At 43.1% G+C, this 12,357-nt stretch overlaps 1 protein-coding gene across 1 annotated transcript in view; it reads right to left on the bottom strand.

Moving 5' to 3' along the window:
* LOC115469679 (adenylate cyclase type 10-like) overlaps positions 1 to 12,357 on the bottom strand; it is a 254,501-nt gene that overhangs the window by 225,888 nt on the left and 16,256 nt on the right. Inside the window, exon 3 of the mRNA XM_030202467.1 lies at positions 10,701 to 10,805. Coding sequence (XP_030058327.1) covers positions 10,701 to 10,805 — 105 coding nt within the window. The remainder of the gene's footprint in view (positions 1 to 10,700; positions 10,806 to 12,357) is intronic.

The raw sequence follows: 12,357 nt of genomic DNA, 5'->3' as shown, positions 1-12,357 counted from the left end.
CATAGCCATGGGTGGGCCTGGGTCTGCCCAAACTGGGCCCACCCAGCAGTGCTGTAACTTTAACATAGCGTGGAGGGGATCAGGCTGGGCTTCCATGGTCCTGCATGTCCCTCCCTTAAGTGTTGCTCTTGCGTGAACAGATTCCCTGGCAATGGTAGCAGTGGCGATTCCCACATGCTGCCTGCTGGTGCCGCTAAGCCAGAAGCCTCCTTTCTGCTACGTCCCGGCCCCTCTGTCGCAACTTCCTGTTCTGACTAGGCAGGGGGAAGCGGCAGAAAGGAGGCTTACAGCTTAGCGGCACCTGCAGGCAGCATGTGAGAATAGCTGCCACTGCCAAAGACCTGTTCACACGAGCGATGCTTAAGGGAGGGAGATGCAGGACCACGGAAGTCCAGCCTGCTTCCCTCCACACTGCCGCTGCCAGGAAGCCGATTATAGAAAGCTGTGAGGTGGGGTAGGGAATGAGAGATGCTGGGGGGGGGGGCATTGAGGGAGAATTGTTGGACATGGGAGGGGAGGGGATAATTGTTGGACATAAGGCTGCAGGGGAGGGTGAGATGCTGCATGGAGGGTGAGAGGGATGAGAGACGGAGAAATGCTACATGGCCATGGAGGGTGTGAGGGGTGAGAGAGGGAGAAATGTTGGTCATAGGAGGGGAAGGATAGAGGGAGAAATGTTGGATATAAGGGTGAGAGGGGAGGGAGAGATGCTGCATGGAGGGTGAGAGGGATGAGAGAGGAAGAATTGTTGGACAGGGGAAGGGAGAGGAGAATTGTTGGACATAAGGGTGGAGGGAAGAGATGATGTATGGAGGGTCAGAGGGATAAGAGAGGGATAAATGGATATAGGGATGGGCGAGAGGCCACATAGAGAATGAGAGGGGTGAGAGAGGGAGAATTGTTGCATGGAGGGTGAGAGAGAGAATTGTTAGACATGGGGTGAGGAGGAGAAAATTGTTGGACAAAAGGGTGGAGAGGAGGGTGAGATGCTGCATGGAGGGTGAGAGGGGGAGAAATGTTAGACATAGGGGTGGAGGGGAGGAAAAGACGGCGCAAGGGGAGAGAGAAGAAATGTTGGACAAGGTAGTGGACAGGAGGAAGGGGAAAATGCTGCACTGGAGAGGGGGAAAAGAGATTTTGGGCACGAGGGAAAGAGAAAGATGGTGGACAATAGGAAAGAGGGAGAGATTTTGGGCATGGAGGAAGATGAGAGGGAGGGAGAGGAGAGAAAGACAGAGATGTTAGATCCAGAAGCAGAAGGGAGTGATGGAGAGATGCCAGACAGTGGGAATGAGGGAAGAGAGAGGAAGAAATGGGGGGAGCGAGCAGGAGGGGAGGGAAGAGAGAAGGGACAGGGAGATGTCAGGCAATGAAAGTGGAGATGGGGAGAAAGAGGGAACAGTTGCTGGGCTAGAAGGGTGGAGGACATGGTGGAATCATGTGGGAGAGGCCAGGAGGAGGTGGCAAGCAAATTAATGAGAGGATAGTGATTATAGAGAGTAGAAATATGGTAATAGGGATTAGATTAAAGAGAATTGAGGGCTGGGGAAGGTTTGAGATGGGTAATGGGAGAGCTACTGGGTGAGAGAAGATGGAGATTTGATGGGAGAGCTACTGGGTGAGAGAAGATGGAAATTTGATAGATGGCTGAAAAGTAAAAAGTAGGAGAAGGGTGATAGAGGGTGAAATTTGAATTGACAGAGAGCAGAAAAGAAGAATAAGAGGAAAGAGCTAAAAAGGAACAATCAATATATTAGAGGCAGGTGTAGTGAGGGAATAGATAGGAGAGAAGAAAAGACAAATGAACAGCAGCCACTTGAAGGAGAATTAGCAGATGGCAGAGAGAAAAGCAGAAAAGAGAAAACAGAACCAACATGATGGAAAATTTAAGATAGACCACAAAGGTAAAAAAAAGAATTTTATTTTGAATGCTTTAAAAAGAATATGTTAGCTTCTGAAAATGTACATAGTAAATGTCTTTGTATTGTGTTCAGTAGAATAGGAAATGCATTTCTGCTTTTCTTTCTCCAGCGTTGTAGTACATGCTAGATTTATCTTTCTGGAGTTCCCAGCTCAAATTTTGTCTAAATATTTTTATTTCTAATTTGTGATCCCTTGTTCTGTATTTGATGAGGGTCTGTCAGTGTGTTGATCAAGTTTCTACGGTGCTGTAATCTGCATTCTCAGATACGTGAACTGGTTGCTGTTTTGTCTTTGTCGTCTTTTTATTCAAAAACGTTTGTTGTAGAAGTGCATTTTTATGTAAGAGATAAAATAAGACACTGGATGCAAATGATTAAGACAAATTGGAGAGCTTCGGATCTAGAATATAGCTGTGTGCTATAGGAGATCCAGAGTTTATTTTAGAGCCATATATGATGCCCTGCTGTCTTTAAAAGTTAAACAAAAATTACATATGTTGATGAAATAAATTGAATCATAGTGTATTTGGTTAGTAAGCATTTTGATACTGTTGCCACTTAGTGTGCACTCCTGTACCCTTTGTGGTGTGATAGTAATAGCAGGTGGGGAAATTGGAGGGGAGGCAGAGAGGAGAGGGGTTCAGGGAAGGGGGGGACTATTTTCTGACCTGGGCTCTAGAATGGCTAACATCGGTCCTGACTCTTGCTGTATAGCTGGTGGGGATCCCCAAGCATCCCCAGTTGTGGAATTCATCCAAAGACAGCCAGAACTCCCTTCTCCCAAGCTCTACAGTCAACAACAGCATCCTTGAGCTACAGACAACTATACCTGCATGGGGTGCTGGCATCAGTGGCTTAGGGACGATGCTGCTGCCTGCCAAGCTTGGTAAAAGGGAATTCTAGCCACCTTCAGAGAAAGTATAATTTATATTTTGAGGTGGGGGTAGGGCGGAGGCAGAGAAAATGTTGTGCCCATCCACTTTGGACTCAGGCCCATCCAAAATTGGCTGCCTGGCTACGCCACTGGTGGGGAAGCCTTTTCCATTGGCCAGGTTGCACTTCTCTCTTTTGTTTTGTAGTGCCTAGGGTGTTAGAAGTCCTAATAATTCAGGACCAGGTGAAAGTGTGTGTTACATTTACTCCATCTTGACAGGTACTTTAAACTCAGTACTTTACCATTATTTTGAGAGGTTCTGCATAAGTACGTTGTCTCTGACTGACACTGTTTTACTGCTACAAGATAATAAGCTTACTGCTGCCAATATTTCTAAAAAAAACTGTTTTTCTATTTTTCTTATAATATCTGAGCCTTGTGTCTTATTCTTTCAGTGTTGTTATCTAGGACTAAGAATTCAGATCTGCAAGAGGGAGGTTGTGACCCATCCATTCCAGAGTGCTAAATTTCTACTTTCTGTCATCTTTTTACCTTCCCTCATTGCCTGCTCTCTGTTTGGGGCTGGGTAATTGTGATTAGTCTCACAATTCGGCTAAGTTTGCACTCTGCCCATACCCCATCCCAGACCACCCCTAACCTAGCCAGTTAGGGGATGTCAGTTAGTGGGAATATTCAGTGGTACTAGCCACTTAAGTGCCATTGAATAGCCCCCAACAAGCTATCTAAAAGGCCAGGAGTCTCTCCTGGCCATTTAAATGGCTTTGAATATCAGGCCCAAAGTTTTTTTGCCTTTTCTGATACAGGAAACAAATTTGACATACAAAAATATATTAATTTTTTTCCTAGTTTATTTATAAGCATATTTGTTTTTGACTTTGGAAAATTAAAATGTACTATATTTGTGAATTCTTTCCTCAATAATTTTTGTTGTTAACTAATTTTCAGGATCAGTATATCATTAATACCTGTGTAGTATAGAATGTCCCCTCCTGATTTCAGCACATCTAAAACAGAAAAGAAAAAAATATGTAGAGATCAGTTTCTAAGGAAAAATTATGTTTTTACCTGATAATTTTCTTTTCTTTAGTCCTGTCAGACCAGTTCAGACGAATGGGTTATGCCCATCTACCAGCAGATAGAAACAGAGAAAAAGTAGTTCCAAGTAATCTGTCCCTTAAGAATATCATACAGCCTAGAATGTTCAGTATTTTGAAAAGCCAAGCCTTGGTGCTCAAAAGAACATAGTAAACTCAATGAGGTCGCTCAGTTTGAGCTATATCATACAGTGAGGCAGATGCTCCACTGACAGTGAACGTACTGGGATAGGAGACATGTCACCACAGAGTGATGAAAAGGGCAATTGAAGAGATTATATCTGCAAATAAACCAGGATAAAACACCACCACAGAGGGAGGGGTTCTGGACTGGTCTGGTAGTACTAAAGGAAGGAAAATTATCAGGTAAGAACATAATTTTTCCTTCCTTTGCATCTATACCAGACCAGTCCAGATGAATGGAATGTAGCAAAGCAGTTTCCCCATTAGGGTGGGAGTAAAACACTTGAAAAGGCAGAATGAAGAAACAAAGATCACCAAGTTAAGCGAAGTATGGTGGAAGCCTCAAAAGGATCAAACTGAAGAGAGAAGAGCAGAGCCAAGCAGTCCCCAATGCTTCATGAATGCTAATGAAGACACCCCGGATTTAAACAGTAGACAATGATAACTGTGGTGAAATACCAGATGTGTGCAAAGGGAGGAGGGCTCTGAACCAGGGAAACCGGAGACACAGAGATCAAATAAAGAAGAGTTCATGTGGCTCAGTACATGGGGAGAGCCTGGGGCAGAGAAGTGGCCCTCAACAGAGAATGTTACCCTGTAATTGCCAGAAGGAGAGGCTTCAGTGAGGAAGAAGACGTTTCCTTGAAATCTCAGAGCTAAGAAAGTGAATGTTGACTAACCCTGTGAAGATGAATAAGAGAGAGACTACAAGAGCCTGAGTTAAGAAGTGTTGTGTATTTAACCTGTGAAGCCTGTTTCAGGGACAAGGTGCAAGAACCCTGAACCAAAGGGTACAGCAGTATATATTGAAGTCTGGAACCTGTCAGGGACAAGGTTTCAGAACTATGTTTGAGAAACTTTATTGAAAGTGAAAAGCTTGCAAGGAAACAGGTCTGGTTATTTTCCTTTTTAAAAAGTAATAAAGCTTTTCCTTTCAACATTGCACTGACCTTTGTGAGGACTCAGTGCCTTTCCGTCACTCATATTACCACACAGGGAAAAGAATAAATTACCCTCACAGTGCTGAGAGCTGCCACTGAACAGACCATGGCTTGCTTGACCCAATGAGAGGAAGCTGTTCAATATAGCTGCCCCCTTTTTTTTAAACAGGGTCTCAAGGAGCAAGGCTAAGAGCATTCCCAGAAAAAATGACTGCCGAATTGGTGTTTGAAAAACAAAATGAGACAGGAGGGTCCCAGCAGAAACTGTTATGGGCATTTGGCGCACTTCACACCACACAGCAGCAGGAAGAGAACAGTCTTGCTGAGGGCAGAAACAGTAGGAGGAAACAAAACTTCCAACCAAAAAAGAGTGCTACAGGCCTTAGTGTCCCCTAGCATGAAAAGACGTAGCAAAACAACACACACAAAAAAAACCAAGCCCTCGAAGGAGCTCATGCACCAAGGATTCCCGCCAACTGCACCTCCAAGGCCACCATGAATAGGGAGCAACAGTCCCACACAAAAAAGCCCTGGAAATTCATTTGTGATAAAATAACTGGAGATAGGGCATAACAACAGACTACCTACCTCAGTGCCCAGGAAAACTTGAGAGAGGAAGTGTAGCAAACAGAAAAAAAATACTTCCTGGTTGAAAAGTGCCACACACAGAAACTGAATATCCTCTGCACTCCTTATCCTGTTTGCCTCATTTCACTTCTTATGGGAAACCCAGGAAAGAAGCATAGCTGAAGAAGCAGGGGGACCCAGTGCCACAGAGTGTGACCCCAGTTGGGAAGATGAGGTACCTAGCACCACCAGGTATCATCTTAGCTCTGACAGGAACTTCAGCGTAGAAGAGCCAAATCATGCAGCAGTAACCCCAGCTCAAGCGACACCAAAAAAAATTGGTTAGGAGCTACTAGACCAACACCAAAAAGGAGCTGCATGATCCAACTACCATCCATTGCAGACAGAAAAATATATTGAACATTCCAGACTGCACAATACCCTTAAGGGGCGAATTACTTGGAACTACTTTTTCTCTGTCTCCATCCACTGGTATATGGATATAACCCATTCGTCTGGACTGATCTGGCATGGATGCAAAGGAATGGAAGTATCTTCTTACTTAGTTTATCAGGTATCAAGCATTATCAATATGAGCAACTTCCTTTCTTGGAGAGAAAGCAATAATCAAAATTACACACAAAACACTTGTAGTGTTTGCAGCAATAATCAAAGTAAAAGTTCATGCTGCCTTTTGAGTTGATTATCATCCCTGGAAAAATTACACATAGTCATAACCACAGTCATATTTATTTGACATAACATCCATCAAAATAAAATATCTAAGCACTTCACAAATCATAAGAATTAGAGGAGGGAGGAACAAGAAAGGTACAGGAGATGGCCTAGGTTACATAATATTGGTCTTCAATAGTACTAACTTCTAAATTAAGAGGAATAAACACATAAGAGACAATTCAATAAAGAGTGCTCAAACATAGGGGCATGCCTAAGTGTTAGCACCTAATGTGCACCTATATTCCATAAGGGTCATGCAGCTGGGTGCGCCCTTTAAATATACTCATGTAAATGCAAACATTCAAATGCGGCAGGGCCCAGTGCTCGCCACTGCATTTATGTGTGTGCACTTATGCGACGTACGTGTTGATGTAGCAGATACAAAAACAATCAGAAAATGGTTGCCATCACAAGGCTCCTGAACTGTGGCACTGGAAGCACCCCCTTCTGGCCATGATTGTTCCTGGATGCTATTCAAAAATACCATCCTGGAAGTCCAGACCAGACATATTCTATTAATTAAAAAGGGAGGAAGGAAGGGCAAATGACAGCCAGCATGGTTAAAAAGTGATGTGAAGGAAGCTATTAGAAATAAACGAAAATCCTTCAGAAAATGGAAGAAGGATCCGAATGAAATTAATAGGAAACAGCATAAGGAATGGAAGGTCAAATGCAAAGCGCTGATAAGGAAGGTAAAGAGAGACTTTGAAAAGAAGGTTGTGTTGGAGGCAAAAACACAGAATAACAACTTTTTTAGGTAAATTAGAAACAAGAAGCCAATAAAAGAATCAGTTGGACCGCTAGATAGCCGAGGGTCCGCTACCATTTCCTGTGTGACTATATTAACTGAATTTTGCTATTGCTCTAGTAAAACCTACCTGTTGCAACTTTACGTAATCTGAGTCTTATGGTTACCAACAGGCTTATTTTCGAAAGAGAAGGGCGCCCATCTTTCGACACAAATCGGGAGATGGGCGTCCTTCTCCCAGGGTCGCCCAAATTGACATAATCGAAAGCTGATTTTGGGCATCCCCAACTGCTTTCCGTCGCGGGGGCGTGTCGGAAGCACAGTGAAGGCGGGACTGGGGCGTGCTTAACACATGGGCGTCCTCGGCCGATACTGAAAAAAAAGAAGGGCGTCCCTGAAGCATTTGACTGACTTTACTTGGTCCATTTTTTCTTGCGACCAAGCCTCAAAAAGGTGCCCGAACTGACCAGATGATCACCGGAGGGAATCGGGGATGACCTCCCTTTACTCCCCCAGTGGTCACTAACCCCCTCCCACTCTAAAAAAAAAAACTTTAAAAATATTTTTTCGCAGCCTCAAATGTCATACCCAGCTCCCTGACAGCAATATGCAGGTCCCTGGAGCAGTTTTAGTGGGTGCAGTGTGCTCCAGGCCCATCCCTCCCTATATGTTACACTTGTGGTGGTAAATGTGAGCCCTTCAAAACCCACCAGAAACCCACTGTACCCACATGTAGGTGGCCCCCCTTCACCCATAAGGGCTATGGTAGTATTGTACAGTTGTGGGGAGTGGGTTTTTTGGGGGGGGGTTAGGGGGCTCAGCACCCAAGGTAAGGGAGCTATGCACATGGGAGCAATTTCTGAAGTCCACTGCAGTGCCCCCTAGGGTGCCCGGTTGGTGTCCTGGCATGTCAGGGGGACCAGTGCACTACGAATGCTGGCTCCTCCAATGACCAAAGAGCTTGCATTTGGTCGTTTCTGAGATGGCGTCCTCGGTTTCCATTATCGCCGAAAACCAGGGACGACCATCTCTAAGGATGACCTAAATGATGAGATTTGGGCGTCCCCAACCATATTATTGAAACAAAAGATGGACACCCATCTTGTTTCGATAATATGGGTTTCCCTGTCCCTTCGCCGGGACGTCCTGCGAGGGCGTCCTCAGGAAAACTTGGGCACCCCGTTCGATTATGCCTCTCCAAGTACCAAAAGCAGGACTTGTTCAGAAGATATTTGGAAATAGTTATCTGTACATTAATGTAGCAGTTGAACCAAATACTATCTTAAGAACTAGAGTAGATTTCTTGTCCTTGCCTACTAATCTGAGAAGGAAGAGTCAGATTTTGGAAGAGTTATACAATTAGATATGCAAGAAGAAGCCTGGAGGAAAAGAAGGTGAGAGCTGCAGTTTGTTTCTTTTTCCTGAAGTCCTAAAATGAACATCTTTTACTTATGATTTGACGGTCTGGAAGTGTCATGATATTCTTACAAAATTACTGGATAAACTAGGGATCGGCGGAAACATCATGAAATGGATAAAAGGCTTCATCACCACAAGATCCTATCGAGTCAAATCAACCTCATCTACCTCGTCTCCCTGGGCATCAAAATGCGGGGTACCCCAAGGATCGCCTCTATCCCCAATTCTCTTCAACCTTATGATGACCCCTCTGGCCAAGTCCCTATCTAAATTGAGTCCAAATCCCTTCATTTATGCAGATGACGTCACTATATTCATCCCCTTCAAATCCAACTTAGCAGAAATCTCCGATAAAATAATCAATGGAATGAACATCTTAGCCTCTTGGGCCAATGCTTTTAAGATGAAATTGAATAAGGAGAAAACACAATGTCTAATCCTTTCATCCCAATACTCTACATTCATCCCAACTACACTCATCACCCCAGACGTCACTATTCCCATATCCGACAACCTAAAAATTTTAGGAGTAGTATTAGACAACCACCTAACTCTAGAAAATCATGCAAAAGCAACAACAAAGAAAATGTTCAATATGATGTGGATGCTGAAACGCGTGAAATCATATCTTCCCCTAAAAACTTTCCGCAAATTGGTTCAATCCACTGTACTTACCCACGTTGACTATTGCAATAGTATTTTCATTGGATGCAAGACCCAAATCCTGAAAAAACTTCAAACCGCCCAAAACACGGCAGCAAGACTTATTTTGGGTAAGTTGCGATTTGAAAGTGCAAAACCTCTCCGTGAAAAGGTCCATTGGCTCCCAATTACTGAACGAATATACTTCAAAATCTACACGCTAATTCACAAGATTATCTACGGAGAAGCCCCTGGCTACATGCACAATCTGATTGATCTTCCAACCAGAAACGGCTCTAAATCTTCTCGAACTTATCTCAATTTACATCTTCCCAATTGCAAAGGTCTTAAATACAAAACATATTACGCATCCAACTTTTCCGTCATAGGCAGCCAACTCTGGAATGCCTTACCAAGATCCATTCAAATAGTCAATGACCTTCTGCCCTTCCGGAAGCTGTTAAAAACCTACCTCTTCAAGCAAGCTTACACAAACGACCTGACTTAATCTATACACTACCCGGATTAGACTATGATGACAGAACCTTGAATATACTCCCCTATTTAATCCTTTCCAAGCACATCCTTCTTCCAACCCCTCCCTACACATTCTCCCATACTAAACAACTTGATAATCCCATTACACACCTGCCTCCCTCTCCCCTACTTCTACCATCCTCCTTCCTTGCCCTTCTCACCTACCCACACCCTAATGACCAACTCTTCATTCATTATATTACAGCTGTATTCATTCTATTCACTTTGTAAACTTGATGCACTATGTAAGCCGCATTGAACCTGCTAGCGAGTGGGAAAGTGCGGGGTATAAGTGTTACAAATAAATAAATAAATAAAATTTTGCACTTGTCAATATAACATTTCACTTGCCATTTGCAGCAGAGCCTATCAGAGGAGGGGGTTACCAGGGCCCTTTGGCTTGGGTTTCACACAAAAAAAGGGGCCCTAACTTGCCTGCGTTGGTGGCTTTGGATGACTGTGGTTTTTCAGCATATAGAAAAACTCTGGGGCCTCCTAATTTGCTCTGGTCCAGGCCTCTGTGATTCTTTGAAAATCCCTGGCCATTTATCTACCCAGGATTTTTTTTCAGGAAGGTAGTTCTGCAATTCCTAAGAGTTTCCTTGTGTTTTAACTACTTTGAATATTTTTCTGTCATCTATATGTTTGATCACTTCTCTCATTAAAATCAAAGCTGTCTCCTCTATCCCCACTGAACCTCACAACTTATCTATCACAGTCTCTCTTTGTCACAATTTGCATTTTCCACCCCATTCCATTGATTATATATGTACCCATTGTGTGAAGATATACCTTGCCTTCTTCATCCAAACCTAAATTCAATTTAATCTATCTATAACTCTCACCTTATATATTTTCACCCTGATCCAAACATTTTATCCCTCTGTACCTCCAAGTTTCTTCTACCTATCTGATATCTAGAGCACATCAGATAAACAGACCTGCTTTATAGTGTGCAGAAAAAGGAACTCTGTAACTATACATTTTGGAAGATGCACAGATCTGAGTACTTACGATTGACGATCTCACTAATGTACTTATTCAAGGTCCTTGTTAACTGGTCAGCACCATAACGTTTCAGACAGGTACTAATCATGAATTCCACCAGCTCATTGAAACCTGTGAAAGAAAGATGACTTCATTAGTAAAATCCTTATCAGGAAAAAACAAATAAAATAAATAGTTGACTGTCTTTTCGAGAAGCAATAGAAAATCTCTTGCTCTAGGAGGAAGCTATAAATGAAGTTCAAGTCCAGAAACTCTTCTGAAGGAGGCAGGAGCCAAGACAACTTGAACCCTACTACATGTCTTACCAGGGTCAACTCAAGAAAACCTCATTTAGCAGATTTCAAAGGTAGTAAATACAAATAAAACAAACAAAGAAAAAAAATAAGATGATATCTTTTTTATTAGACTAACAATACATTTTTGGATTAGCTTTTGAAGGCAATACCTTCTTCAGATCAGAAATCAGCAAATCATTACGTATCAGAATATATATGTGAAACAAAAGCATTTCATTGACAGTCTCATGGGGAAAGGTAGGAGGGGAAGAGAAACAGAGAGAGATAGATGGGTAATCAGAGGGTGGCAAAGCAGTGTAATTTTATGGTTTATAGTGGGATAGAAAGCCCAGATCTTTGTTAAGTCCTGTCTGATGGGTGTCAGAATCTTTCATCATTTTAACTTCAAAGGTTTTACGTTCCTGGATGGTTTTTAAAATTCCTTTTAGTATTCTCACCACAACGTCATTTATGCAGTGCTCTGATCTGGCAAAATGCTGGCTTACAGAGGTGTTATCCTGGTTAGCACTGTGGTGTTTCAGGTGGTGCTGATGTAAATTGAGCCTAAAGCATTTGGCCTGTCTCTCCAACATAGCATCCTTCTTCTCATTTTTTGCATTGAAAAATATACACTACATTTGAAGATGGGCATGTGTAGAATCCCCTTATGTTGAATTTTCAGTGTACGTAGGCACCACATTAAAAACCACCATGTTCCCTAGGGGCTTCATATAGTTTTTCTATTCATTCATAGAACACTGGACCCAGACTCACCTTTTCCAACACCGGCTGCATTAACCTCCAGTGAACTCAATCAAATGCTTTTTCTGCATCTAATGATAGCCTAAAAGCCAAGATCACCAACTATATCTCCACCCACCCCAGTTGCACTGCTCTCTTCACAATGTCTGCTGCTTGCCTGCCAAACACAAAACCACATTGCTCCAGATTCGCCAAAGCAGGCAACACCTTTGCCAGTCTGTTGGCCAAAAACTTTGACACTGGTGTTCAGCAAGGATATGGGCCTTGAAAAAACACATTCTACCATGTCTTTGCCTGGTTTGGGTGACATGCAGGCTCATTTTCGAAAGAGAAGGACGTCCAGCTTTCGACATAAATCGGAAGATGGACGTACTTCTTCCAGAGACGTCTAAATCAGTATAATTGAAAGCCGATTTTGGACGTCTCCAACTGCAGTCCGTTGCAAGGATGTCCAAAGTTCAAGAGGGCGTGTCAGAGGTGAGGCGAAAGTGGTACTTGGGCGTGCCTAACACTTGGACGTCTTTGACCCATAATCGAAAAAACAAGGACGTCCCTGACGAACGCTTGGACGTTTTCACCCGGATCTGTTTTTCTTACGAATAAGGCACAAAAAGGTGCCCAAAATG

Source organism: Microcaecilia unicolor, chromosome 4, assembly GCF_901765095.1.
Source record: "Microcaecilia unicolor chromosome 4, aMicUni1.1, whole genome shotgun sequence".
In the NCBI taxonomy this organism is placed as follows: Eukaryota; Metazoa; Chordata; class Amphibia; order Gymnophiona; family Siphonopidae; genus Microcaecilia; species Microcaecilia unicolor.
Note: the sequence above shows the minus strand (reverse complement) of the source record. Positions and strands in the feature narration are given on the sequence as shown.